This window comes from Convolutriloba macropyga, chromosome 8 (assembly GCF_964194025.1).
Source record: "Convolutriloba macropyga chromosome 8, txConMacr16.3, whole genome shotgun sequence".
NCBI lineage: Eukaryota > Metazoa > Xenacoelomorpha > Acoela > Convolutidae > Convolutriloba > Convolutriloba macropyga.
Window position 1 is genome coordinate 24951075 of NC_134475.1, and position 27202 is coordinate 24978276.

Here is a 27202-nt window from a genome sequence, read left to right on the forward strand (position 1 = left end):
GACAAAACTAAACTAGTTGAGCTAGTTTTGAATTGTTTCCTTATAAAAGGTAAATAGCCAGCAGACCTCCAGATAACTGCCACTAGTTAGACTGCTAAGATTTGTACTGACAACAGAACGAAAAAATCCATTAACAGCTAGAGTAAAAAGTTAACTAATTGCGCAACATGCCTCTAGTCTAGGTGCATAGTGCTTACATCCTCAATAAGACATACTTTCTTGAGACTAGTTGGACAGTTCAAAAGGCATTTTTGTATGATGTCCCGATCATTGACTAATGAAAATCGCGCCAAAAATACATCCCTACAAAATCAGTTGAACAGGGTTAGAAACAACAGCCATATCGCTGATAAAGCTTTCGCAGCGTAGACAGGGGTTTAGAATGAAAAAAATCATTCATTGAAACAAATGATCACCTTCTTGATTTATCATTTATAGCGTGGTATTTATAGTATTGACGGCCAACTATTGCAAAAAGCATTACAACGTATCAATTTCAATCGTACTTCAAAACGGATCATTCTCCAGTATTCAAAATTTTCCATTAGCTGCGCAAGCATTTGAAATGTTAAATTCGATTTCATTAACTGAGATAGCAATATATCATTAAAATTATACAACGATGAAATGTCATTATCTATGTCAGCTTGAACGAAATCAACTCAAATTTGGCATAATAACTTTAGCGTCACTAAGAATTTTTCTGGATTTGAACAAGATTTGAAGACAACTAAAACTTTCCCAACCAATTTTTTACTATTTGAATTATGAACTGTCTCATTGGCAGCCGTGGATATGGTCTACGAAGATCAAAAATTGGCCCTATTATTCCCCTATAACGATATCTATGCGATATAATGGCACCCCATACCTCTTAGTAAGCGATACAAAGCAAAATTCAACCAGAAGAGCACAATAGTTTGTATACGTTCTAAAATAAATTGTCGAGTCCCCCTATAACTATTATCTTAACTATTATTAATTTAACTTAATTATCTTATAGATAACTAAACAATTGATTTTAAATTTTCGGCAAAAATATACTTCAAAAGCACTTAATCCGAATTTTCAAGGCCATTTAAAATTTCTGCTGAACATCTATGCATTCGATATCACCGTAATTCTTTCCAATTTTATAACACTGCCTACCTGACGGCTTGATTGTAAGCTCGCACGTCAATGCAATTGGAAATTCTTGAGGGGAGTTCGAACAGCAGTTTCAGTTTCTTCAACATTCTGTGCACTGAGCTTAACTTCTGTATTTGGTCTCTGCCCGAGTGCAGTGATTGGTCTATTGATTGGGAGTGACGACCAATTGCAGCCATGCTATCACGAAGCTCTGACATCTGGAAAACAAACATCGTCTTGTGATTAATGTTAACAAACATAGCTAAATCTTGGTTATTTTCTGGCAAATATCTTAGTAAAGCAAGTCATCTTGTTAGAAACAGCGCATTGATCTCTTCAAGTGTTAAAACTTTTTACCACCTTTTGACACTTGAGTAAATACTTCACAAAATGGTAGAGCTTTTAATCAGTTGAAGATAATGAATGATTTCCCATTAACAAATTTTTGATGTCTCCAATTTGGACCACCTCAAAACTCAAATGCAGAAAATCCTTCTATGTAAGGTGACACTTCTAGGACTTATGACTAACAAACACGGTCTCAAATTAACCTCTTCCTCCATTTTGTGGAAATCGGTCTTCATCTTCTTAATGGTGTCAGTGGCGGAGATGAACTTGTTGTAGTTCTCATACACCAAAGTTTGCATATCATTGTCCAACAACCGAATCTCTAAACAATAAAGTCCTCGTTTCAAATTATAAAGTTAATATTTTCGGTTACTTTCAACACTCTGGCTAAAGAAATAATGGACTTCAATCTTTAAGCACAAAAGTATTCAAATGCTCGGCGGCAAAATTCGAGTTTCGTCTCAAAGTACCTCACTTATAGACTTATTGAAGCATCATTAGGATATCCATTATTATTCACCTCAGGCACAGCACAAGCAATCTAACAATTGAGTAAAATACAAAGTTTCTGCGCAAGAACAAAGACCAATCAGATTAAGTTACTCTTACAAGACAGACAATGATTATCCTTCGAGCACTTCTATTTCTACATTTCCCATTTTAGCGTTTCATGACGATGAAGCTGGTTATCTCATTTAAAAAGTAACGACCGGCATTAGAGGATAGAAGTCCGGCAAAACCCCACTCAAGGTCTGAACTGAAATAAAATCTCTTATCCGCGGCATGAAGAGGCAACTAACGTCTGACCATCTCGTGTTCTGTGTCCATCAACTCAGTAAGACTCTTCTCTTTCATAATCTTATTCAAATACAACTCTGGGCTGAAAGAGGCCGAATCCAAGTCACATGGATCTGCACTATCCTGTTCTCCAGGCACTTGAGATCCACTTGGAGCGTCACCTTGCGATTCAACATGCTCAGGCGAATTTCCGGATGACATCGCAGCTAATCCATAGTAAGAAGCAAGCATTCCGCGATTTCGGCGCCCATCAGGGGTACCTGAGGGACCACCGCCAGCCGGAGATGACATTAGCTTCAATCTGTTCTTTTGGATAACTGCTGTTAAACAACTCAATCTGAAACATTGAATCATTTTGAATCAAAAATTGTTCAATTGCTCCTTTGCAAAGTTAGAAAGTTCAGAATCTAAACAAGCAGTATATTCACCTAGAAAAATCTATGTAAATGAGAAATAATACAATGAGAAATAAAGAAAAAATTAGCACAGTTTTCTTTAAAAAATCAAATATTGATTATAAACGCAAATTGTAAAACCACAGTTGAATATAATTTATTTCAACTTCGTTTTGGCCGGAAAAATTAGATGAGCTTCAATTCTAGGAACTCGAGAAAAGAAATTACACAATTTCCAATAAAAAAAATTATCGAGGTTTTAAATATTCAAAACAATTCTGTACCATATGCCCTTATGATATAAAAAGGCCGCCTTTCACTCTTTTTTCATGGTTATATAAAATGGCGAGAGGAAAAACTTATGATTACTCGACAAATATACTTCAAAAGATCTCTCAAGTTTGACAATATCGTATCTCGTTACAAAACCTTTCTGTTCATACAATGATTTTGCACAATTAATGAGAAAGAACAAGTTTTGAGCAATATGACATCTCAAAATACCGCTAGTAAAAAAGTTGAAGAACCGTATACGTTCTCGACACTTGAAGTCCCGACTCGACGCTCTCCCAACATTACAGCATGTTTCTTGGCATAATCATTAGAGCATGTGTCTTGACAAAAAAAGGTTTTAAGACAAGAAATTTCTTTGAGTCTGACTTGAACTTATTTTTATTCAGAGAGACCTTACAAAATTGTAGAAATAACCCCGTATTAGAAAGAAAGCTAAACGTCGCAAAAACTGCACGAACAATTACGCGCTTTGACTCAAACTATGCATTGTCTTCAAATCCATATTTAGCCCTCTTTAAAATCTGGCATTCAAAATCTATCAACAACACCCTGCAAATAACTTTCTGTTTTTAATCAAACAAATTTACAAGTTTCAAAAAACCTTTCAAACATTTCAGCTCTACTGGCCCTGATAGTACATATTTGTAGATAGAATTTTTCAAGACATAGATTTTCCACTCCAAACAAGCCGGCTCAACAAAAATTATGCCTGCCGTGCAGAATTCCAATGACGAAAGTTTTCAGATATTAAAATAAAGGCACAATGACGATTGAATGCAAGAATGCTTTACTTCGCGATCAGTTATTAAGGTCTGTACACATGACCCTCAGAAAATCGGATAGTATTTGCAGGAACTGTTCAAAATTCCGGTTAAAAAATTCTCCAAAGTTGACCTAAAACTGATTTAATTCTTTTTTACAAGAAACAGGCTAATAATGAATAAAGCATAGCGGGATAAGCCCCGATCGCAATGTTTTATCGAAATGTTTATCAACAGAAGAAAGTATTATTTTGGCCTCAATTTGGCATTAAAATGAATTCCAAAATAAATATTTATAAGAACTGCCAAACTACCATCTCCGATACCCATTTGGGAAATGATTAACAGTTCTCTTTTAAAAATTAAAAACATAGGTTTTTCTGCAAACATAACTTGCCTTTTTTGCAATTTCTTAACTCAACGATGAAATTTTTTTTGCCAGTCAGTCAAGAAAGTTCTGTAGTACAGAAGAACATAAATCCTTAATCGAGAATAATTGAGACTTTTTGGTACATGTCACGCCCCTATTTCGTCCCTCATAGTTACGTGATGATATTCCTTAAAATATCCATAATTAAGTGCTTTATATTAATTAATATTCAGTTAGTTTCAAGGCCATATATAGCTAGTATTTCCATCTAGGCCTGTAACCTCTAATTTGTTTATGTTTACGAAAAACAACCGCAGAAGTGACAGTTTAATAGCAAACATATCAAGTGCCTAAAAGCCTCAATATTTACTTTTTGAGTTTCTTGATGATAAATTCACATAATCAGTAAATAACTTTGTGAGAGATTATGTACTTGGTGAAGTAAATATTCTGATAAAGTAGGTGATAATACGGAACTTGTATATGTACTTAACAAACATCAAGAGACGTACAAAAGCCAGATATTGCCCAACTTGAAAATCAGTAAATATTTGCGAAGGACCAATACAACTCAAGGCACAACCCTGCGGAACCCACTATCAACAGAACACCGGAGAACCACCCTGACAATCAGTTGCCTAACATATTATAAAACTTGATAAAACTAGAGAAACTTCTTGCTAAAGTTATTGAATAATTATTGCTAAAAAATAATTAAAGATTGAACTGGAAAATCTTTATAAAACTCTAAGTTACAACAGGCTTCTATAGAGCTAATTATCTCTTAAAAAGCTAAAAAAAAATACAAGGCAAACTAGTGGATATATCGCGCATCCGAACCGCTCAAAAAAAGGCTATTACTAGCTAATTTTATTCAAAATATATCCGCTAGAAATCGCGCTGTGAAACATCAAGTCCTTGAAAAATGACAATTAATCACCTTATTTACTGCTATTATTAACCTCAAAAAACACCATGAGGAACATTAGAAATCAGTGCGTAAAATGGTGACAGGAGTTATTAACTGTTTTCCAGTTTAACGAACCGAAATTCTGAATAATTCTTTGATAAATTCGACATTTTCCTTCTTTCTTCCGACATTTTCTTCTTTTGCTTTTTCTCCATTACCTTAAGAGCCTCCAATCATCCAGAACCACATCCAGCACTTCTTTTCCGAGCAAGACGATAATGCAGAAAGCAGTAACAAAGGAAAGAATGGGTGGAAACTGTGTTTGTGTCTTTGTGGACTAAGTGTAACAACAATTCAAAAGTGTTTGAGTGGACAATAACTGGAACAAACTCAACCACAGCCGCCACAACGGACAAAAACAACACAGGGTATTTGCAAACGAGGATATTGTGAGTAAATGAATTTGTAAAATTAATTTTGGTGCTTTATTCATGTCAATTTATAAAGAACAAATTCTCCCCGCTACTAATAATTGTCGCGCTTCCCCCCAATTTGTTGAACAAATCGAAGGCAATAACATCAACTACACCCATAACAGCAATAAAACACAAGCTCAGATAGTAAGCGCTCTTTCCTCTTCAGCTTATAAATCCATCGTTATTTATGTGCTAGATAAAGATGATAAACGTGTTGCAATTTATTGGACAGCAAAAAGTCTAAACCAAAAATTTCGCAAATTTGGCCTTATTCGTAACAAAGTTCAATCTGATAGAGATATTAACCTTGACAACATCATTACTGATTACCAGATAACATCAGAATAAGCTAAATTACTGAAACCATAACTTAAACATTAATTAAAAGAGGGCAAAACAAAAGTTTAAACAAAAATAAAAAACAATTATATTTTATTTCCCCGCCCAGCTCCGGAGGTTAATGAATCAAACAGTGACTTCGGTCATTATGCTGTTGCCTATCTGAGTGCAGCTTCCACAAGGCCTTGCGGTCGTGGTCCCCACGAATTTTCCTAGATTAAGGGGCAATCTTTAGAGGTGAGACTTCGGCGGCCCATACGGCTTCAACGATATAAGTCTGACGATTCGACCGGAGCTTTAGGAATAGGTTTATAAGCAGCCCATCTTTAGTATTTTCCGAACGAATGGTTTCAGTAGTTTCTTTTCTGTTATTCTTGTGCTATTCATTTAACTGTTTTCATCTCTTAAAACCCCTTAATCTCTCCATTAAGTTAAGTGTGCTATTTAATACTTAAGAACGAAAGTAAGACTGATTGAACGAAAAGTATATAATCTTATCGGGTAAAAAGCAAAATGGCACACGCGCAGATCAACATCACGCCTTTTTCCGGATCAGAAACGGACAATTTTAACGAGTTTGAACAACTAATAACAGGTGCAATCGGAGTTGCAGCAATCGCAAACGCGCAACAAGCGAACTTTCTGCAATTACATTTAAAAGGAGACGCTTTACGATACTTCTTAACCCTACCAGAGGCTACCAGACTAGTCTTCGAAGACAGTATAACAGCTCTAAGAAATAGATTCACGCAGGATGATTTGAGAGAGATCAGAATTATAAAGTTAGAGAATCAAAAGTTTAATCCAAAAACAGACACTGTTAAAAATTTCTTAGTAAAGTTAAGAACTGAAGCCAATAAAGCATATCCAGCACCTGAAATAGTAGTAGCGCCAGCAGGAGTAGGCGACCCAGAAGCTCGTAGATTCGAAAGAGAGACAGCAGCAAGAGATTCTGCCCTTCAGATGTCAGAAAATCGAAAAAATGAGCAAATGAAGCGCTTCTTTCTAAGTCTATGCCAAATTGGCTTAAGCCTAAGCTCTTAGAAAGGCCAGATACAGATACCATTGATCAATTATGCACCTTAGCTAGCCAACAGATTGCAATAAGGGAGATGTGTAACAGAGAAGAGCACTTTGATGACGGATTTAATGAAATAACAAACAAATACTGATAAAATGTTAAAAGCAATAACTGTTATTTCAAATAATCAAAAAGAACTTGAGCAGAAACTTGAACAGAGAACAGCACCTAAAAATGAGCGACCAGAACAAGGCCCAGTAAACATTTTTACACCACATTACCCTCAACAAGTCTACAGACAAAGTTATAGACAAAATTTCCGCCCTCAATATCAAAATTATCGGCCAAATTACCCCCAATATCAGTCTAATTATCGTCCAATTCAGCAAAACTATCGGCCCCAGCAACAGTATGCCCCCCGTGCTAATAATTACCGAGAGTTTAGACCACAATTTAATGCTCCTAGACCATTTTATCATAACGAACAGCCACAAACTCGGAATTATTGGATTGAACCTTCAGATAGCCCCCCATTTGTTCACCCAGCTTATGTTAATAGACCAGTTTATCGGTTCCCAACAAAAAATATCCCTCAAAACCTTCTTAGACAGGGAATAGTTTATGATAGCCCATCACAAAACCGATATGGTAGTCAACAAGCAAACCAGTTTAATCGTTCAAGTATTCCTCAAAATAGAAATATGAGAGGTATGAATTTTCCATTAAATCAACAAAAAAACTAATAAAGCCACCCAACTTTAAAAACCAAATAAAAATTATAAAAACTCAGTTAATCATTATAACGAAAGCACGTCTAGTCCTAGTTTAGATATAGTAATAGAGCCAGTTTATAATAAAAGTAACAAAAAGCGTAGAAAACGCAAAAGTAATAATAATAAATGTAAAGTGAATCAATCTGTGCAACTCCGAACACAAGTACCTCAATCCACACCAAAGCCAACACCACATGTTCAGCAATTATTCAGCATTGTCCCACTTTTAGGCAGAACATTATCCTATGTCAAAATTAAATTTAATGGAGAATTAGAAAGACGTGAACTAATTGATACAGGAGCATTTGCAAACGTGATAAGCCGCGAGTTTTACAGGCAACTAATTAACACAAATATCAATTCAATAACAGAAATAGAAAAGCCTGATCTAGATAAAGTAAAAATGGCAAACGGAAATAGTTAAAATTGACAAAGCAATTAAAGTTACATTTAAATTGGGCACAAAAACATTTACAGAAGCAACTCCTGTAATATTAGGCAACCCATTCTTCGTTAAACACAAAGTTAACATCTGCCCAGGACAAAGCTACATTAAATTCCCTGACCAAACTCTACAAATAAATGAAATAAAGCCAGAAAAGCAACCCAGAAGAGTTGTAAAACGTAAAAAATTTGGAGTTTATACACAGAAAAAGCAAGTCTTACAGCCAAATCAACAAGCAGTATTAGAGTGCAAGCTTTACGATAAACTAGAATCATTCACTGACCTTTGTGGGGTAATAATTCCAAATGAAATCTTTGAAAAAGATAGCGAAGTAATATTAACGTCATCATTAAGTAAAGTTGCTGAAAATAATATTCTTTACATCTACGTCCTGAACATTACTGATCACCCAATTACCATAAATAAAGGCGAAGAAATAGCCAAATTCTCGTTCTTAACGTCTGATCAAGCAGAAAAGTTGTTAGAAGTAGATCCTCAATTAATAAATGTAGCAAAAATGAGTGAAAATTATTTAACAGAAATAAATCAATTAATTCAAGTCACAGATACGCCAAAAAGAAAGGCCCAACCAGCAAAGCCGGCCCCAGAATATGAAAAATTGTGGTTCCCAACGACTGAAACGTGCCCAGATCCGAAAAATTTGTCGCCCTTGCAGAGAGAAATCTTTGAGCAATTGCTAAAACTGCAAGAAATGGAGAAATTAGATCGGGTAACCATCAGGACAAAATAACCTTTTTGTGCAAATTCCCGTGGGAAAAATCGGCCCTCAATGATGAGCAAAGAGCAGTAGTAGGTGAACTACTAGTTGAATTCAGTGATATCTTTGCGAAACAGATTTGACGTCGGATATAATACAGATTTAAAAATAAAGTTAACTCCAGAAAGAAGCATACCAATTTATGAACAAGGACCTCCAACGCCTGTCCATTTGAGAAATGAGTTACAAGTAGAACTAGCATTAATGCATTACTACGGACTGATAACAACTTTGTCTCAATCAAGATATAGTAGTCCCCTTTTCGCACAACGAAAGAATTCAGGAAGACAGACTGTTAATTGACTTGAGAAAAGTATATCATTTGCTGAAAAACGATTATGTGAATACAAATTTCCCAACTTCCAACATGAGTGACGCAATAAACTACTTTGCCGGGAAAAACTGTTTACGAAACTTGATTGTTCTCAAGCATACCACTGTGTGCAAATGGCAGACGATGTATCAGTGCAACTGCTAGCATTTAACTTTGCTTCCAGAACTTATGCCTATAAATGTCTTGCACAAGGATTGAATAAGTCAGTAACAGGATTTAGTTCCTTTATTAGACATTACTTGGACCCATGTTTAGCCTCAGGAAATTGTACCCAGTTTATGGATGATATCGGAAATGCAGTAACAAATTTTGAACAATTGGTACCCTCTTTGCGAGAAATATTTATCTGTATACGTCAATCCGGTCTGAAACTGTCGCCCGAAAAGTGTGAAATAGCAACAGATACAATGAAATTTCTTGGAAATAACATCAGTGCAGAAGGAATATCACCAGAAAAAGCAAAAATAACGAAATTTCTTGATAAATTTAAAATGCCGAAAACAACAAAGCAAGTTTTAATCTAGGTGAGAAACTAATGTCATTTTACAAGCTCCTGCAGTGATAGAAACTACCGAAGATCACGTAAAAGCATTAGAAGTAATAAAGAAGGATCTAATGGAAGCAACGAATGTAACATTGCAATTGCCAAAACCAGGCCTACAGAATGTAATTCTTTGTGACGCTAGTTACCACGGTGCAGGTTTTGTACTAATGATGGAAGACTACGTTAATGAAACAGGAAAGAAAGAGAAGAAAACATACGCTCTCGTATCGTCTGGATCGCATTTGTTTAATGCTACGCAATTAAACTTCTCAATTTACTACAAAGAGTTCCTAGCTTTGTACTACGCGCTGGACTACATTTCGCACTACATTTTGGGATCAAGCAAACAAGTAATTATACTAACTGACAACAAAAGCCTCACACAATTCTTTCAGTCAAAAGTATTACCGCCATCTCTTTGGAATTGTTTAGACAGAATACTCGCATTTAATATAGTAATTGCTCACATTCCTGGACGCGCTAATTACGCTGCAGATTTCCTCTCTAGAATGGAGAACGACAAAACAGCAACACTGTCTTTGAAATTAACAGATAGAATTCCAGTCAGAGAAATAGAAATTGATACTGAAGCACAAAACCCTGATATAGAAATGAATGCTTTATTTGATGAACACCAAGCACTTGGAAACCAAGTTACTGATGAAATCCTTCAACAATTAAAAACCCTGGGATTATACGGAGAGTACAAAAAGAAGCACCTCAATAACGAATTGAATGAAATTCAAGGGCTAATTAAACTTAAACGAAAACAAGAAATAAATTTAATTGAGTACCCAAATCCATTAGATGAATTCCCAGATCTTACAGACAACTTAATTAGCCTTAACTTAGCAGATGAGCAGCAAAAAGATACAGACATTAGAACAGTAATAAACTGGCTTCAACAAAACAATCAACAATGTTTAGCCTCAGGAAATTGTACCCAGTTTATGGATGATATCGGAAATGCAGTAACAAATTTTGAACAATTGGTACCCTCTTTGCGAGAAATATTTATCTGTATACGTCACTCCGGTCTGAAACTGTCGCCCGAAAAGTGTGAAATAGCAACAGATACAATGAAATTTCTTGGAAATAACATCAGTGCAGAAGGAATATCACCAGAAAAAGCAAAAATAACGAAATTTCTTGATAAATTTAAAATGCCGAAAACAACAAAGCAAGTAAAACGACTAATTGGCTTCACTCAATTCTTCCGTAATTACATACCTAATCTAGGTGAGAAACTAATGTCATTTTACAAGCTCCTGCAGTGATAGAAACTACCGAAGATCACGTAAAAGCATTAGAAGTAATAAAGAAGGATCTAATGGAAGCAACGAATGTAACATTGCAATTGCCAAAACCAGGCCTACAGAATGTAATTCTTTGTGACGCTAGTTACCACGGTGCAGGTTTTGTACTAATGGTGGAAAACAAGAAATAAATTTAATTGAGTACCCAAATCCATTAGATGAATTCCCAGATCTTACAGACAACTTAATTAGCCTTAACTTAGCAGATGAGCAGCAAAAAGATACAGACATTAGAACAGTAATAAACTGGCTTCAACAAAACAATCAACAACCAGACTTAAAGTACGCTTCAACCAATTTAAAAAAGTATCACAAACATTTAAACAGATTAATTCTTGAAGGGAATGTCTTATACCGGAATTTTTATGATGATACTGGAAAAGTACTTCATAAACAATTCTGCGTACCTAAGCATTTGTGGAATGAGACTATATATAGACTCCATAACTCAGAAACAGCAGGTCATTTAGGCATTAAAGCAACAATTCAAGAATTCAGAAAGCGATTCTATTACCCAGGTTTCACCGAACATTTCACTAGTTTCATCAAAAACTGCCTCACTTGTCTTCAACTTAACAGAGTACCAAAAAGCCACATCACACCAAAGTTACAACCAGTCAGTTCTCTACAATCATATCCAGGAGATATGCTACAAATTGATTTAGTAGGCCCCCTAAAGTCATCACAATATAAGTATGTTCTGAGTGGAATAGATGTTTTCACAAAGTACCTATTCGCAGTTGCATTAACGAATGGATACGCTGACACAGTAGCCCGCGAACTAGTAAAGGTGTTCTTCCAGCACAGCTACATACCTCAAACGATACTTAGTGACTTAGGAACAAATTTTACTTCAGAATTAATGTCAGAATTAGCAAGTTTATTAGAAGTAAAGTTGAAGCACGCCTCACTAAAGCACCCTCAAACTATTGGAGCAGTAGAACGATCTCACGGACCACTGAAACGAATATTAAAACTCAATACTGAGGAACAATGGAAAGACTGGCACAAATATGTTCCTCTTGCAACTTTTATTCATAATACTTCATATCATTCAGCGACAAATTGTTGTCCATCAACATTATTCCATGGCAGAGAACCCATATAGCCCCTTGACATTAGGTTCTCCAGAAAAGTAATGGATGCAGTAGCAGTAAATTCGGATTTTGTAAATGAACTGCAAGACGCCATGATGCAAAAGTTCGCAGAAAACAAAGAAAAACTAACGACTGCTTACCTGAAGTACAAAAAGTATTATGATCGAAAAGCTTCAGCAAAACCGATTCCGGAAAAATCATTCTGTTTACTATTGAATCCTAAACTATTAGAGCAATCAACGGTAATAGCTTCCCAAGTTCAGAAATGGCTACCGCTATATAAAGTGGAAAAAGCCCTTACTGACTCTAATTACATCATTCGAAAAGTAAATACGAATTACACCCAATGTGTTCATCGAATCAGATTGAAACCAATTTAACCAAGTGAAACTCCTGAAGACCTCGAGATTATCAACCCTGTAAAATTTCAACCTGATCCATCTAGAAAACAACACATGGAACCAGATTTGTTTGATAAACATATCCCGGAACTAATAAATGAACAGGAAAAGGAAATCCATCAATCAAAAACAGTGAAACCAGACCCAGTTAAAGTGACTATAAACGTCCCACTAGGTGGACCCTTAGCAGGACCAGCAGTAGCAGCACATCCAGCAGCACCACCGCGCCCACCAAGGGTAATAGCACCAGCCGTTAGACCACGAACAGCTCCAGTACATCTTCCAGTATTTGATTCTTCAAGCTCAGATGAAGCAATTCCTAATTTATTTGAAGAAAATAGTAGTTCAGACGAAAACCTAGCTGACCTGAAACTAGATGCTGATCAAATAGCAAGAATACCGGTTGATCCACTAATTGCTGATGAAATTCGACAGCAAGAACCAGAAAATCGTGTTCCTCTAGTATCATCCTCATCAGATGATGAAATGTTTTCACCACTCCAGCAACCTCAGCCAGCAATAGTACCATTAGATGTTGAGTCCCCTCCAGAAACACGAGAAGAACAATTTGCGTTAACTGAAAAATAAGAGCGCGACCTTAATCCTAAACGAAAACCAGAGAAAAGTGCATTCGAATCACTAGACTACCAACAGCAAAAAAATGTACGCAGATTTAAACGCGATAGAGAAAAAATATTGCATAAAGAAGATAGAACATACCCTTACCTAACCAACCAAGTCAGAAGATCAGGCAGTCCTAGACCAAAAAACGCACGTGCCAGACTGGAACAAGAAAAACGCGAAGCAATAAAAGCATCAGCACAAGCAGCAAAACAGTTAAATACACCAAGTAGAGAGACAAAACTAGATCAAGTTAGAGCAAGTATAGCAAAATATTCAAGGAAAAAGCCCAGCAGTTCAGCAAACAAACCAGTAACCAGATCTCAAACAAAAAACTCTTCACCAGGCTCTTCAAATCAAAACCTAAATAACTTTAGTCAAGAAATAAATGCAACATATCTAAGTTCACCAACAGATATCTTATACTCTCCATACTTTTTTGCACACTGTATATCAGCAGACCTTGCAATGGCAAAGGGATTAGCCCGACAAGTCAAAAGCTGGTACCCAGCAGCCCCAAGTGCAATTAGACTTAGATATCCACCTGATATTGGCTCAGTTTTAATTTATTTCGACCCCATTTCTGAACGTTATATCTTCAGTTTAGTTACCAAATTTAGATACTACCACAAACCCACATACGAATCCGTATTAGCAAGTCTCTATGAACTGAGAGAAATAGTAATAGATGCAGGAATTTCACACTTAAGTCTTCCAAAACTCGCCAGTGGCTATGATAAATTGGATTTTATCATTTTTGAGCTTATATGTCAAGTCTTCGACCCTCTACCCATAACCATCTATATGCATTAGCATGTACAGACCCAGTACAGTCTAGCAGTACCCTTCATTTACCCCAAAAGCCCAACAAGCCTGAGCAACTTAGCCCTAAAGTCCAAAAATCGCCAAAAATTCGAAAAATTTTGACCTCAAATCCTAGTTATTTTGTTATATCTCCAGAACTACTTGTCTGAACCTGGATTAACCTATTGTTCTGAAAAGCCCTTACCCAGTAGAAGTAATTCCAGCTATTATTGACCCCATTCGACCCGTTCTAAGTACCAAAAACCTAGCTTAAAATTGACCCTTCCGAAAATCCTAGGTTCGCGTCAGAAAAACAGTCATAAAATTGTTCCAAATGCCCCCAGCAGCTACTCCCAGCTGCCACCTACATGGTAAAACCTCAGACAACCATTAAAACCCATTATTTCCAAGTATATGTTGAAAAATGACGAAATAACGAAAATTGCGCTTCTGCTTCAATCCTCCGCTTCAAAAATTTTCTCATTTTATTCTCCGCCTGACCCAATAAAAGCCACCTATACCCCCTACAACCCTAGCGCAACCCCCCACTAGCCTTGTAGTATCATAAAAACCAGTCCCAGCTCATCCCAGTATCAACCATGAAGACTTAAACCCAAATAAGCTCTGAAATCGCCACAATTGTCAGGAAAAAATCAGTTATTTCCAGCTAGAGTCAATATTATTAACTTCTGACAGCAATTAACAATACCACCAGCACGCCCACACCTCTCAGAATATGCACTCCAGAACCAGCACGCTAACTCTCAGAATATGCACTCCCAGCCCCCTAGTACCAATACAAGCTGAGAAAAGACTGCCAAAATAACAATCACAAAAATTTAAGTGTAATTTCCAGAAAAAGTGATCAAAAATGCATCTTAATACCTGTATATGACCAATTTTATTGTTAATTCAGTTAGCCCTACTCATGAGCAGTCCAACCATAGCAATATCAATCATTTTGAATAAGTTTTTCATAGCCTCATAGCCAATAACCTATCCCCTATCTGAGCCTTTTCAAAAAACCCAGGTTCACTGCAGCAAAAACGTTATAACTCGTGAAAAAACAGTTGAAACTACCCAAATTTTCGCGCTGCAGGGTTTTTTGAGCAGATAAAGCGATTCACCAATTTTGAGCTCAATCGAAGCATTTTAAAAATTGAGTGACGCTGGGTCCCTCAATTTTGGAGAATTTGTGAAAATTTACGACCAAGTTCATAAAATCCGAAATATTGATCGAAAACCCAATATTATTAGCTCAAAACATCCGCATGCTTAAGCTCTACACGCCCATATCAAAAATATTGAAAATTGTTAAGTAAAATGTTGAAATAATAGTATAAAACTGAAGCCTACCAGACTCTTCTCAAATTCGCCAAAAATAGAGCCAGATTTAGACCAGAAAAATAGTATCAAATAGCCAAATTATGAGCTCATATCCAATATTCAGTCTCCCTAGTAGTTGTCTGAGCCTAATAAACCCATACAATCGCATAGAAATTCATAAATGTTGAAAAAAGTGAAAAAAAATCGAAAATTGCACATCTGATCAAATTTAGCCCAAAATTCTAAAGTGAAAAACTCCGCATAATAAAGCCAAATCATGCACCAAACTGAACCAATAGCTGCTACCAACATAGTACTCACTAGTATGAGCCACAATTACTGTCAAAAATCAATTATCTCCAATCTATGTCAACTTATGCACAAAACATGATGCTTCACAAGTAAAAATTTAGTAAATTTCACAGAAAAACTGGCACAAAACATAAGTTAATCAACTCCAGAGCTACCAAAATGCTACCCCTGATAACCACAGGTATCAGTACTAACCGTTAGCATCTGATTTAAGCCACTAGAGAATCACCAGACTGACACATGTCTCGAAGAAGCTCAACTAGTGGAAAAATCACGCCTGAAAATTAGCATTTTGGACGTAAAAATCAAAGTTCTGACCCGATAAATAGCTTCAAACCCTATAATTCAGTAATATACATTAGTACCAAGCACAGACAGTACCATTTTAACCATTCAATACCGATAATGTATGAACAGTGACGACTTATTCAGACCGAAATTTCATGATTCAAAAATAGCCAGGTTCAGATCACGAAAACAGTCATAACTTTGCGAAAAATGCTCAAATTGCGCCAAATTTTTGCACTGCAGCGTTTTTTGAGCCCCTGAAGCGACCTACCAATTTTGAGCCCGATATGAGCAATTTAAAAATTCAGTGACGCTGGAGCCCTCAATTTTTCGCATTTTTCGGATTTTCATACATTAGTGAAAAAGTTGACCAAAAAGTGCCGAAAAACCTAAATTTATAGCATAGTTATTCCCCACCCATGTCTACTGAGTGGGCTAAGCCAAAAAAATGGCCCAAAGTTCAATAAAAATCGAAAAATTCACATATATGTAACACCAGTGGAAATGTTAACACCTGATGCGGAAAAATGGCCAAAATTACGAAAAAATTACATGTGAAAATTAGTGCCAAATATTCTTCTAAACCAGTTCAAATTACACACAAGCGCTGCTAACAACCAGGACAAGTATCTAGAACCATTAGAACCAGTTTATAACCAGTATTTCACAAGTAAAGTTAAGTTAATGCTCAAAAATGAAAAAAGTCCCTATATCACAATTCTTGCACTCCCAAATATGTCATTATATAGCTACACACTGCCACAAAAACAATACCACATGCTCACATGCTTCACAGTTACTAGCTACAACAGTAAAAACCAACTATCAAAGCTACAATTGCCAAATAACAAGTAAAAACTCACCTATAGATGAAACTAAACTACATGATGAATACAATTGCACCGACACTAGTCATTTCTCATCGGCGCTATCCTCAGCTACGGTACCACCACCACTAGTACTCTGACCGGACTGACCCCTTGTCCTAGTAGAACCAGTCAAGTACCGCTCAGCATCATCCAAACTGAATAAATGCTATCAAAATGAATAAACTGCCTCAAAATTCCACTAAAATTCGATTGATTTGGCACAACAACAGTTAAAATACTCATTGCTATAATGACCACTAATAGTTAACAACACATGACGTAAAAAACACATTATCACTCTGAACACAAACTTACACCCTTCACTAACATTTACTTACTCACTACGCCTCACTAATTCTGCCTATTTCTCCCCTTACTATGTCCTCAATTCTTCCCAACAAAACAAGTTTTAGTATATACTAATTACTATGATATTAGTAGCACCTTATTAAATATTAGTAGCACCAAGTATATTAGTCAGTATATTAAGACAAACTAAGCCAAACTACAACTAAACATATACAACTACAAGTCAGTTAATGAGTTAAATAAATAAATATAAATAACTAGTTATACTGTCGTCTCCTTCATTTCCACTCCTCCCTCGCCCTCCTGATCTTCCAACTCTTCCCTCACTCTCTCTCCTTCCTCCCACACATCTTCCCCTCCTTCTCCTCCACATCCCAATAATCCCGAATAATAAAGATAATAATAGGAATACTAATAATAATATTACGATCCAGTCCCAACTATCTTTTCCGTCGTCTAAGCTAATATCTACAGTAGAACTATTATGGATATTACACTCTGGGTGCAGCAAACGAGACCAGTGAACCCAGTTCCTTGACACATACCTGGTCCCGTTGCTGCAGCACCCCAGAGTGATATTATTCGGGCCGACAGTAATATTGAAGCACATATTGACAACAAATAATCTGAAAAACATGTGAAAACTGCACAATTCGACCCCCTAACCACTATCCCCATCATCACACACCCACAATTTAACCAAATAACCACAATTCAACATGTTTAAACACCATATTTAGTAGTAATATCAATAAATACACACATCACCACACGACCTAAAAGTAGAGAGCAGCTGAAACAAGTAAATATCACATAAATAAGTGCCATATTGAGAAAACTAGACCTAGAAGCCTGAATCCAGTAGGCGAACGAACAAAAGGAACCAACATAACATGTCATAACAGCAATAGTTGGTCACAAAACCAAAAACATTGCAAAAGTTTTACAATATCGAGTTCCATTTGGATATCTGCCCACTGAGGGAAACTTTCAGCCAAACTTTCAGAGAATAAAACATATTGCTGTCCATGAACTGCACGTACAGCACCACAGGTTTCCGTTCGTTATATACTCGAGAGGCAGACAAATTGCCAAAGCTAGCGAAAGACAATGAAAAACGAAACTGAAGAGCTCGTGCAAAAAGTGATGAAAATTGTTTTTCTCAGACATTTTTCCTTTCTCCCCGAACAGGACCTCAAGCGTCCAAATGAAGGACATTAAAGGAAAGAAGTTCTTGGCCTTGCCCAGTGTGAACAGCCTGACATAAAACATATCATCCAGCAAAGATAGAGTGAAGTAACTACCATGCGTCGATACAATGCACTAATCCATAAAGGCTTCAAGGAAAGCCAAAAGGCGGAAAAGTATTGCACGAGTAACATGCACCTCTGTAGTTCCTACTCCCGACGACAGAATTACGACTGACAACCACCTGGACAAAGCAATTGACGACCAGAAGAAAAAAAACTTTAGACTTCTCCGCAAGAAACATGAGTTTTGTTCATAGGGAGAGCAATCTTCAAGTTTTCCTTCAACTGTCTAACTGTCCAACAAAAAGCGCATCTTCCATTTGAAACAGACAAACTTAATATAGAAGACGAACAAGTTACCACAGAAGACGCAAAGGACAACAACGCTTTAACCCGAGAGGAGAGTATGCTTTAAGCTCTTGACAGTCTTATATAAGTTCGACAAGTATTATTCTTATAACAATTTAAGTACCCCTTCACTCAATAAGCTTAACTAATCAGTGCTTTATAAACTCGAAATAACTGTTCACTTCCAGAAATTAACCAGCGCTTTAAACCCTTCATTTAACCAGCATCCTTCTTATCCTCCTTCTCAAAGTTAAGAGCCATTATTTAACGAGATAATCGTGATTATTTTCAGTGCTAATTCAATGTCTTTTCTTAACCTTAACTTTCATTTATCTTCCCCCTATTTACTTTGAAATTAGCGCACTTTCACATCTTTAATGTTCCTTTAAAGCTCTTAATCTTGTCTTACCTTTCCTCACTTTAACCTTTATCTCCATTTGTCTTAACTTAAACTTTATTTCTCTTAACTTCTTTAAGTCTTTAACTTAAATGCTTTCGTTCCAAAACTATTTTCTAAGAAAACATAAATTGGGTGGCTCCAACAAAAAAATGTTTATATCATTATACTCGTGCAGATTACATGTTTTATAGAAAAATTGTAAAAACCCAGTTCTTTCCCAAAATTTTCATGGAAAATTTTCATAAAGTCCGGTAGTGTCACGCCCCTATTTCGTCCCTCATAGTTACGTGATGATATTCCTTAAAATATCCATAATTAAGTGCTTTATATTAATTAATATTCAGTTAGTTTCAAGGCCATATATAGCTAGTGTTTCCATCTAGGCCTGTAACCTCTAATTTGTTTATGTTTACGAAAAACAACCGCAGAAGTGACAGTTCAATAGCAAACATATCCAGTGCCTAAAAGCCTCGATATTTACTTTTTTGAGTTTCTTGATGATAAATTCACATAATCAGTAAATAACTTTGTGAGAGATTATGTACTTGGTGAAGTAATTATTCTGATAAAGTAGGTGCTAATACGGAACTTGTATATGTACTTAACAAACATCAAGAGACGTACAAAAGCCGGAAATTGCCCAACTTGAAAATCAGTAAATATTTGCGAAGGACCAATACAACTCAAGGCACAACCCTGCGGAACCCACTATCAACAGAACACCGGAGAACCACCCTGACAATCAGTTGCCTAACATACTATAAAACTTGATAAAACTAGAGAAACTTCTTGCTAAAGTTATTGAATAATTATTGCTAAAAAATAATTAAAGATTGAACTGGAAAATCTTTATATAACTCTAAGTTACAACAGGCTTCTATAGAGCTAAATATCTCTGAGAAAAGCTAAAAAATACAAGGCAAACTAGTGGATATATCGCGCATCCGAACCGCTCAATAAAAGGCTATTACTAGCTAATTTTATTCAAAATATATCCGCTAAAAATCGCGCTGTGAAACATCAAAATAAGTCCTTGAAAAATGACAATTAATCACCTTATTTACTGCTATTATTAACCTCAGAAAACACCATGAGGAACATTAGAAATCAGTGCGTAACAGAACAATAATGATACATTAGACTGAAAACCGAAATACAAAATATTTTATGATTTATTTATGTAGCGAAGATTGCAAAAAATATTGATTACAGGTATACCTCAAAAAATTAACAGAAAAATAGCATCACTTAAGGCTGCAAATTGTATAAAGTTAGACGAAGGGACTTAAGCGTTTACAAACATCTGTTTTGAGCATTACTGCATTATGTCGAAATCTAACGCTAACTCGGAAATATTCCAACATTCTAGCCAACTTTTCGCTACTCACCTTAAATCTTTGCCATGTTTCATCTATGGAACATGTCGACCAAAACTTGGAGAAATTGTAACTTTTTCCATATAAATATCGCCATAACTCAGCTGGTTTTAGGAAACTGCCAGGATCTCAAATATTTTTATGCAAAAAATAAACATGCATTTTTTCTAGACAACGAGCAAAAATTGTTAACACGTGATTCCTCTCAACGGCTGAATATTTCTTTAAAAAAGTCAAATTATCAGCGATTATTTTGGTAGAGCAAAATTGAATATTCAGCAGTTGTTTCAGTTTCTAAACGCTGCCTTGATTATAAAGAGAAAAATGGATTACTGATTCATCTGTTTAAATATTTTGAGTGCTAGTACTGTTTGTTGAGTAATTTTGGTTGATCGATGTCAAAAAGTCCTCCTTGCAAAACTCAAAAACAAATCTTCATATAATTTTTTCAAAAACAGACGTTTGTCCTTTGTATACATTTCCGTTATGCTCGGAATTTTATAGGCTAAAAAATAGCAGATTAAATTTAGAAACAAAACCATGAAACTGCAAAGACCTCAAGAAAAATTAAATTCCGACAACTGAACATGTCGGGTGAATTGGTCTCAAGCGACTGGCGAGCGGTGGGCTTCAGTAGTAGCTCGCTGGAGCTTAGGGATGCATCAGGTAGGTGTAAGCCGAGTGAGGGGGCGGTCAAGTGATGATTGTAGGGCTGTGGGAGAGTAGGACGAGAGAGGGGTCTAAATCGCCGGGTTGCAGGAGGTGGTGCTGGTGCTGGTGGAGTGGAAGGGGGTCAAAAATTTTAAGACTCAGAACCGCGCCTTTCACACCTTCAAATTATCTCCTCGAAACAGTTTTGTTGAATCACATACTTAAAGACCAGTAAGGCGTGAGGAGGCTCTAAGAGAGCTGCTCGGCCAGTTATTTCCCTCCGAGCGCTACCTGTTTATCCCGATTATGATGACGAAAAGTGAAATGAGTTAGACGAAAAATTGGTCAAGCGAAAAATCGCATAAAAAAGACCACAGGACTAATATAATTGCAACAAACTGCATTTGAAGGCAATTAATTGATTCAATAGGACTATACAGAAATTCACTCCTGCAAAAAATAGTACCTTATATATATTTTTCCTGTTTAAAAGTCAAATTCTCAGTGCAAGTGCTTTTCTCCCACTGAAAAATAACTAGTATTTCTTTTCTTATGATAAGAGTGGCCAGTTATATGAAACACCTGCGTGGGCTTTAAAAATGTTTAGTTTGTTCTTTTTCAACGTTTTTTCTGCAAAACCAAATCCATTACACTAGGCAGTTTCTGTTCTCTGGAAAAAAATGTATAGTTTTATCTGGCAAAAGTTGAAACTTATTTTTCTTCCACAAATCAGCTTCCTCGTCTTTTACAACCAGCGGAAATTTAAAATTATTCAAGTTAAAACAGTATTTATCTAATTTTTGCCGATTTGAAACCAAAGGAAGCACTGGTTTGCCGATTCGAAACCCAACCATTTTGCGCCCATTGTATGATGCTCAAAATCAAATGCTTAAAAATAATTCTCTAAAAGTAGACATTTCTCAATCTGCCACCGATCTCGAAAAAATCAAATTTGATAATGATATTGGGAGAAAATCTATTTCAGCGTTAGAAAAACAGCTCGCTCCTTTTCTGGAAAACAAAATTTGAGCTAACCAAGACATTTGACACAAAATTCTTAACCTGATTCCTTATTTTTCCTTTTAGCAATTAGAAAGTCTAATCAATGGAATTTCTCGAGTTATTGTCGAATCGCATGTTGAAATGTCAGATTGAAAAACTGGATGTTTTTTGTCATCATCTTTTTAATTTTCATATGATGCAGATTAAGGATGTGTTGTTTTGCAGATTAAGGATGTGCTGTTTTTACATATACTTTCGTCTACCAATTGAAACATACCCCATTAACGTTGGAAGAATTGCTCTCGAACGACTAGTGGGAGCTCAAATCTATTGCAGCCTGCTTCAGTCGGGGGGGGGGGACGAAATTCACTTTGATGACTTCAAATGACGTCATTAGAGGTCATTATATATCACTATAACTCCATTTAATTTAAAATATAATAAATAAAAAACCTTTTTTTATAAACTACACTAATTTTGGCGCATTTTTCATTTGAATTTTAGTAGTGAATTTCCGCCGCTTAAAGTTCAGCTTGACACTTGTGACAGAGGAAAAATTAGATTACGGAAAACGAAAAAGTCAAGGGTGTAACAGTCACGCGAGAAGTCAAAACGGTCAAGCGAAAATTTTGCATAAAAAAGACACACGTCTACAATAATTGCTCGAGAGCAATTAATATTAAGTGGCCAGTTATATGAAAAACCTGCGTGGGCTTTAAAAATGTTTGGTTTGTTCTTTTTCAACGTTTTTTCTGCAAAACCAAATCCATTACACTAGGCAGTTTCTGTTCACTGGAAAAAAATGTATAGTTTTATCTGGCAAAAGTTGAAACTTATTTTTCTTCCACAAATCAGCTTCCTCGTCTTTTACAACCAGCGGAAATTTAAAATTATTCAAGATAAAACAGTATTTATCTAATTTTTGCCGATTTGAAACCAAAGGAAGCACTGGTTTGCCGATTCGAAACCCAACCATTTTGCGCCCATTGTATGATGCTCAAAATCAAATGCTTAAAAATAATTCTCTAAAAGTAGACATTTCTCAATCTGCCACCGATCTCGAAAAAATCAAATTTGATAATGATATTGGGAGAAAATCTATTTCAGCGTTAGAAAAACAGCTCGCTCCTTTTCTGGAAAACAAAATTTGAGCTAACCAAGACATTTGACACAAAATTCTTAACCTGATTCCTTATTTTTCCTTTTACAATTAGAAAGTCCAATCAATGGAATTTCTCGAGTTATTGTCGAATCGCATGTTGAAATGTCAGATTGAAAAACTGGATGTTTTTGTCATCATCTTTTTAATTTTTATATGATGCAGATTAAGGATGTGCTGTTTTGCAGATTAAGAATGCACTGTTTTTACATATACTTTCGTCTACCAATTGAAACATACCCCATTAACGTTGGAAGAATTGCTCTCGAACGACTAGTGGGAGCTCAAATCTATTGCAGCCTGCTTCAGTCGGGGTGGGGGACGAAATCCACTTTGATGACTTCAAATGACGTCATTAGAGGTTATTATATCACTAAAACTCCATTTAATTTAAAATATAAATAAAAAACCTTTTTTTATAAACTACACTAATTTTGGCGCATTTTTCATTTAAATTTTAGTAGTGAATTTCCGCCGCTTAAAGTTCAGCTTGACACTTGTGACAGAGGAAAAATTAGATCACGGAAAACGAAAAAGTCAAGGGTGTAACAGTCACGCGAGAAGTCAAAACGGTCAAGCGAAAATTTTGCATAAAAAAGACACACGTCTACAATAATTGCTCGAGAGCAATTAATATTAAACTATTATTATGTACATCGGAATGTTTTAAAGAACTATAGGATCTATTCTGTTTCACCCCCCCCCCCCAGTGTTTTTTAATGACCCCCAGTTACAAATTATATGGTGTTATATAGCACGTTACTTTGTAAGAAAATAGCACGTGCGCCTGGGGGTCATAAAAAATTTATGCTCACTAAGCTGGGGGGGGGGGCGAAACAGAATACATCCGAACTATAATACAGAGAGAAGAAAGACTGAATATGTTGTTGATATAAGTACACTTTTATTGTTTTCTTAGAACGTCATAATTTAACGCGTAACCAAACTTAACATACAGAAAAGCTAAAAAAAAAAACATTGCTTGATTGCCAAAAGTTTTCACAACAATGAAAAACCTATTAGAGAATCTAAAAAAATGAAATAATAGTTTTCCACAACGAACTTTTGCCTGTTCAGAATTGGGCACTGACAAATTGGAGACTGCAATCGTTCTGTAAGAAGGCAGACCTTTAAGATAATTTACAATTACCGGTCAAGTAGAAAGTGAAGCAAGGGTTCACTTCTGTTCAAATTCTCCTTTTAAGGTTTTCTTATTTCGTATATTATACATGATTTGATGGATTGGAACATAATGTGCAAGCGTATATTATCGATTTGCCGTGCTGTCTCTGAAACAATTATGGCACAAGATGGTAGTAACAAATTACGCAGACTTTGCATTTATAGGGTTTTTCTTTATAAGAATGACTGGAGTACTGGACTCTCGAATTTATTTTGTGCTTCATTTTCACCCAGGTTAAATAATCATGAGATTCGAGTGAGCTCAAGATCTATAAGATGAAAACCCATTTTATTACCCATGCAATCAGCAATTCGGCTAGTTTTGAAAATGAAACGTGATTTCATTATAGACACAATCTGAGTATTCTGTTAACATTATGGCCCCAGTGTGGGCTTCTCAAAATTCATCTTTTCCGAAGAATCAATTCATCCGGTTTCAGAAACGAGTAATCACAATTTTTGAAAGTATAAGCACTCTATTTCAGTAGAATCGTTTTGAGCAATTAGGAATTAATTAAATCACGCTTTCAATGTTGCTATTTTATGGGATATAATTGTCAGTGTTCCATAATTTCTCATAACAAGCTATCTAACATCAATTTAAGATCACGAGATGCACATCATGAGCTGAATTTCTTCCCAATAGTTATTAATAGAATTTGTCAAATTAGCAGTCCCTGTCGTCAGCTTTCGACCCAGGAACCGTGACCTTTTCTTTAACTTTTTCGTAGTCCATCTTTGGTTGTGCCAAATTTTCCACTTTATAATTTAAAATTTGTACAAAAGTTGAAGTAACCCAAAATGTGGCGATTGAGATAATAATTGCCAATGTCTTTTCCACCCATGTATGGTAAAACAAAGCTGTGATACTAGTCATGAACAGACAAAATGAAGAGTACGCAAACGCTATGTCACTCGCAATATTTTGTCCAATAAAACCCTGCGAAAATGCCAGAAACGATGGGTAAAGTACAAAAAATGAAAACGAAAGCATGAAAATGTGCCCCGATATGTCTAATGATTTATCAGTTACTTCATACTTTATATAATTGAACAACGATGTTACAAGGTACCAATTACCTGTATATAAGCATATTGGAAACAGAGCCCAAAGGAAACGTTTTAAGTTGAGTAACAAATATGCAATTACGGTCAGAAGCCAGCCAGATTTCAGGACAACCACGTTGCACTTTTCGACAACCGAAAACAAAATTGGACATGTTGATTTTAGATCTTGATCGGAAAGCAGCGCTAAGCTGGACAAGAGGATAACATATAAACCAACTGCTAGACATATACACCAGTCGATTAACTTCATTTTATATCTAAAAGTGTACAAAAAAGACAGCTTAATAGTTGGAAACAGTGTCCGGTAATCAGCTTAAAATGATTATCAACCAATATACCGGTATTGACATGTTCTAGCTCACTTTTAGTAGCAATTATTTGTGCTGAAAAGACGAACCAACTCTTTGATTGATAATTTGTACTCATTCAGCAGTAAATGCACAAAAAAACTTCCAGTAATTCCAAATTTGGCCCTAACCCGACAGTCAGATTCAATTTGTTTGATAATAGCCACCTGAAAAAATATATTTCCAAGATTGTTTCAAAATTACGTCCCTGCAATTTTTCCTTAAGTTTCCACACATTCTAAAGTCCAGTAGCATTGATTCTTACAACAACTTAACGGCTTAGAAATAAATAGGAGCTAGAAACACAGCAGATAAACAACTGAGTGAAAGTAAGAACTAGTTATCAAGCAATGTTCTGAAATCATTGGACATTTTTGTCACCAACGAGATCTTCACTGTAAGTTAACATTCATTATAGAAACTTGTACGAACTTGACGAAAAAGACATATAACTACGAAATGCCATGATTCATGAATTTGCCTTAAAATTCTAAATACTAAATGGCAATGATATTGCTTTATTCTCAGATAGTTTTGCCGGAAATGTAACGCAATAATATGCCAGATATCATTTTTTTTATTTATAAAGGATGAAAAACGAGAGCATACCAATACGCACCTTTGGTTCGTAAAAGACATGCAAGCCATTCGACCCCATTTGGATTAAGAATACCAAAAATCAGCCGATAACTTATTAGAATTCCAAAAAGAATCAAAATATAAATAGAGCTGGCACAGATTCAGAAAACAGGTTTGAGTGCTTTCTGTATATGCAGTCAAGATAGAAATTATTGAAAAAACTAACAGAAAACTTCAGTTATTCTACTCAATGTTGAGATTTTCGATATTGAGTCCTACGATATACGCAATGCTTCCATAAGGTGCCGAAAGTAAACGAATTTGCTCTCGAATGACTGACAAGGCAAACATTTTAGAAGGTGCACATGCTAGAGACCCCTTTAAGGTGCAAAAACTTCTGACTGGAGATGGGTGCCAACTCGCGACCTCTCGGATAAGAGTCTTGGACATTAACCTCTACGCTGCACGGCATATGTGCGGCCATCACTCACAATCGGTTTTATTTTAACAACAGAGATCAATAGCAACAATTGAAATCACTCAGAAAGTCAAGCGTGAAAAACACTCGAGAAGTGAAATCAAGAATATTCTAGAAAACTGTCAAGTAAAAAGCTAGCATAAGAAACGCAAATGTTTACGATAACTGCCTAACTTCCTTCGAGAGCAATTAAACAACTCACACCCAAGAGAAAAATTTACGCGCACACCTTAGAAAATGCTGCATTGGTGAAAACTCTCGGCTCCATTTTTCTAAGCAGATTAACATTAACAATTTTTTTAAAT

At 35.9% G+C, this 27202-nt stretch overlaps 2 protein-coding genes across 3 annotated transcripts in view; both read right to left on the reverse strand.

Annotated features, from left to right (window-relative positions):
- Positions 1-2632, reverse strand: part of LOC142344619 (vacuolar protein sorting-associated protein 51 homolog) — a 56626-nt gene extending 53994 nt beyond the window's left edge. For both annotated transcript variants that reach the window (XM_075396427.1, XM_075396426.1), the window contains exons 1-3: positions 2277-2632; positions 1680-1798; positions 1150-1346 (exon numbers count right to left, since the gene is read on the reverse strand). In XM_075396427.1, the coding sequence (XP_075252542.1) occupies positions 1150-1346; positions 1680-1798; positions 2277-2628 (668 nt within the window). In that variant the 5' untranslated portion in view covers positions 2629-2632. The remainder of the gene's footprint in view (positions 1-1149; positions 1347-1679; positions 1799-2276) is intronic.
- Positions 1-27202, reverse strand: part of LOC142344625 (trafficking protein particle complex subunit 2-like) — a 580178-nt gene that overhangs the window by 55199 nt on the left and 497777 nt on the right. The window lies entirely within an intron of this gene.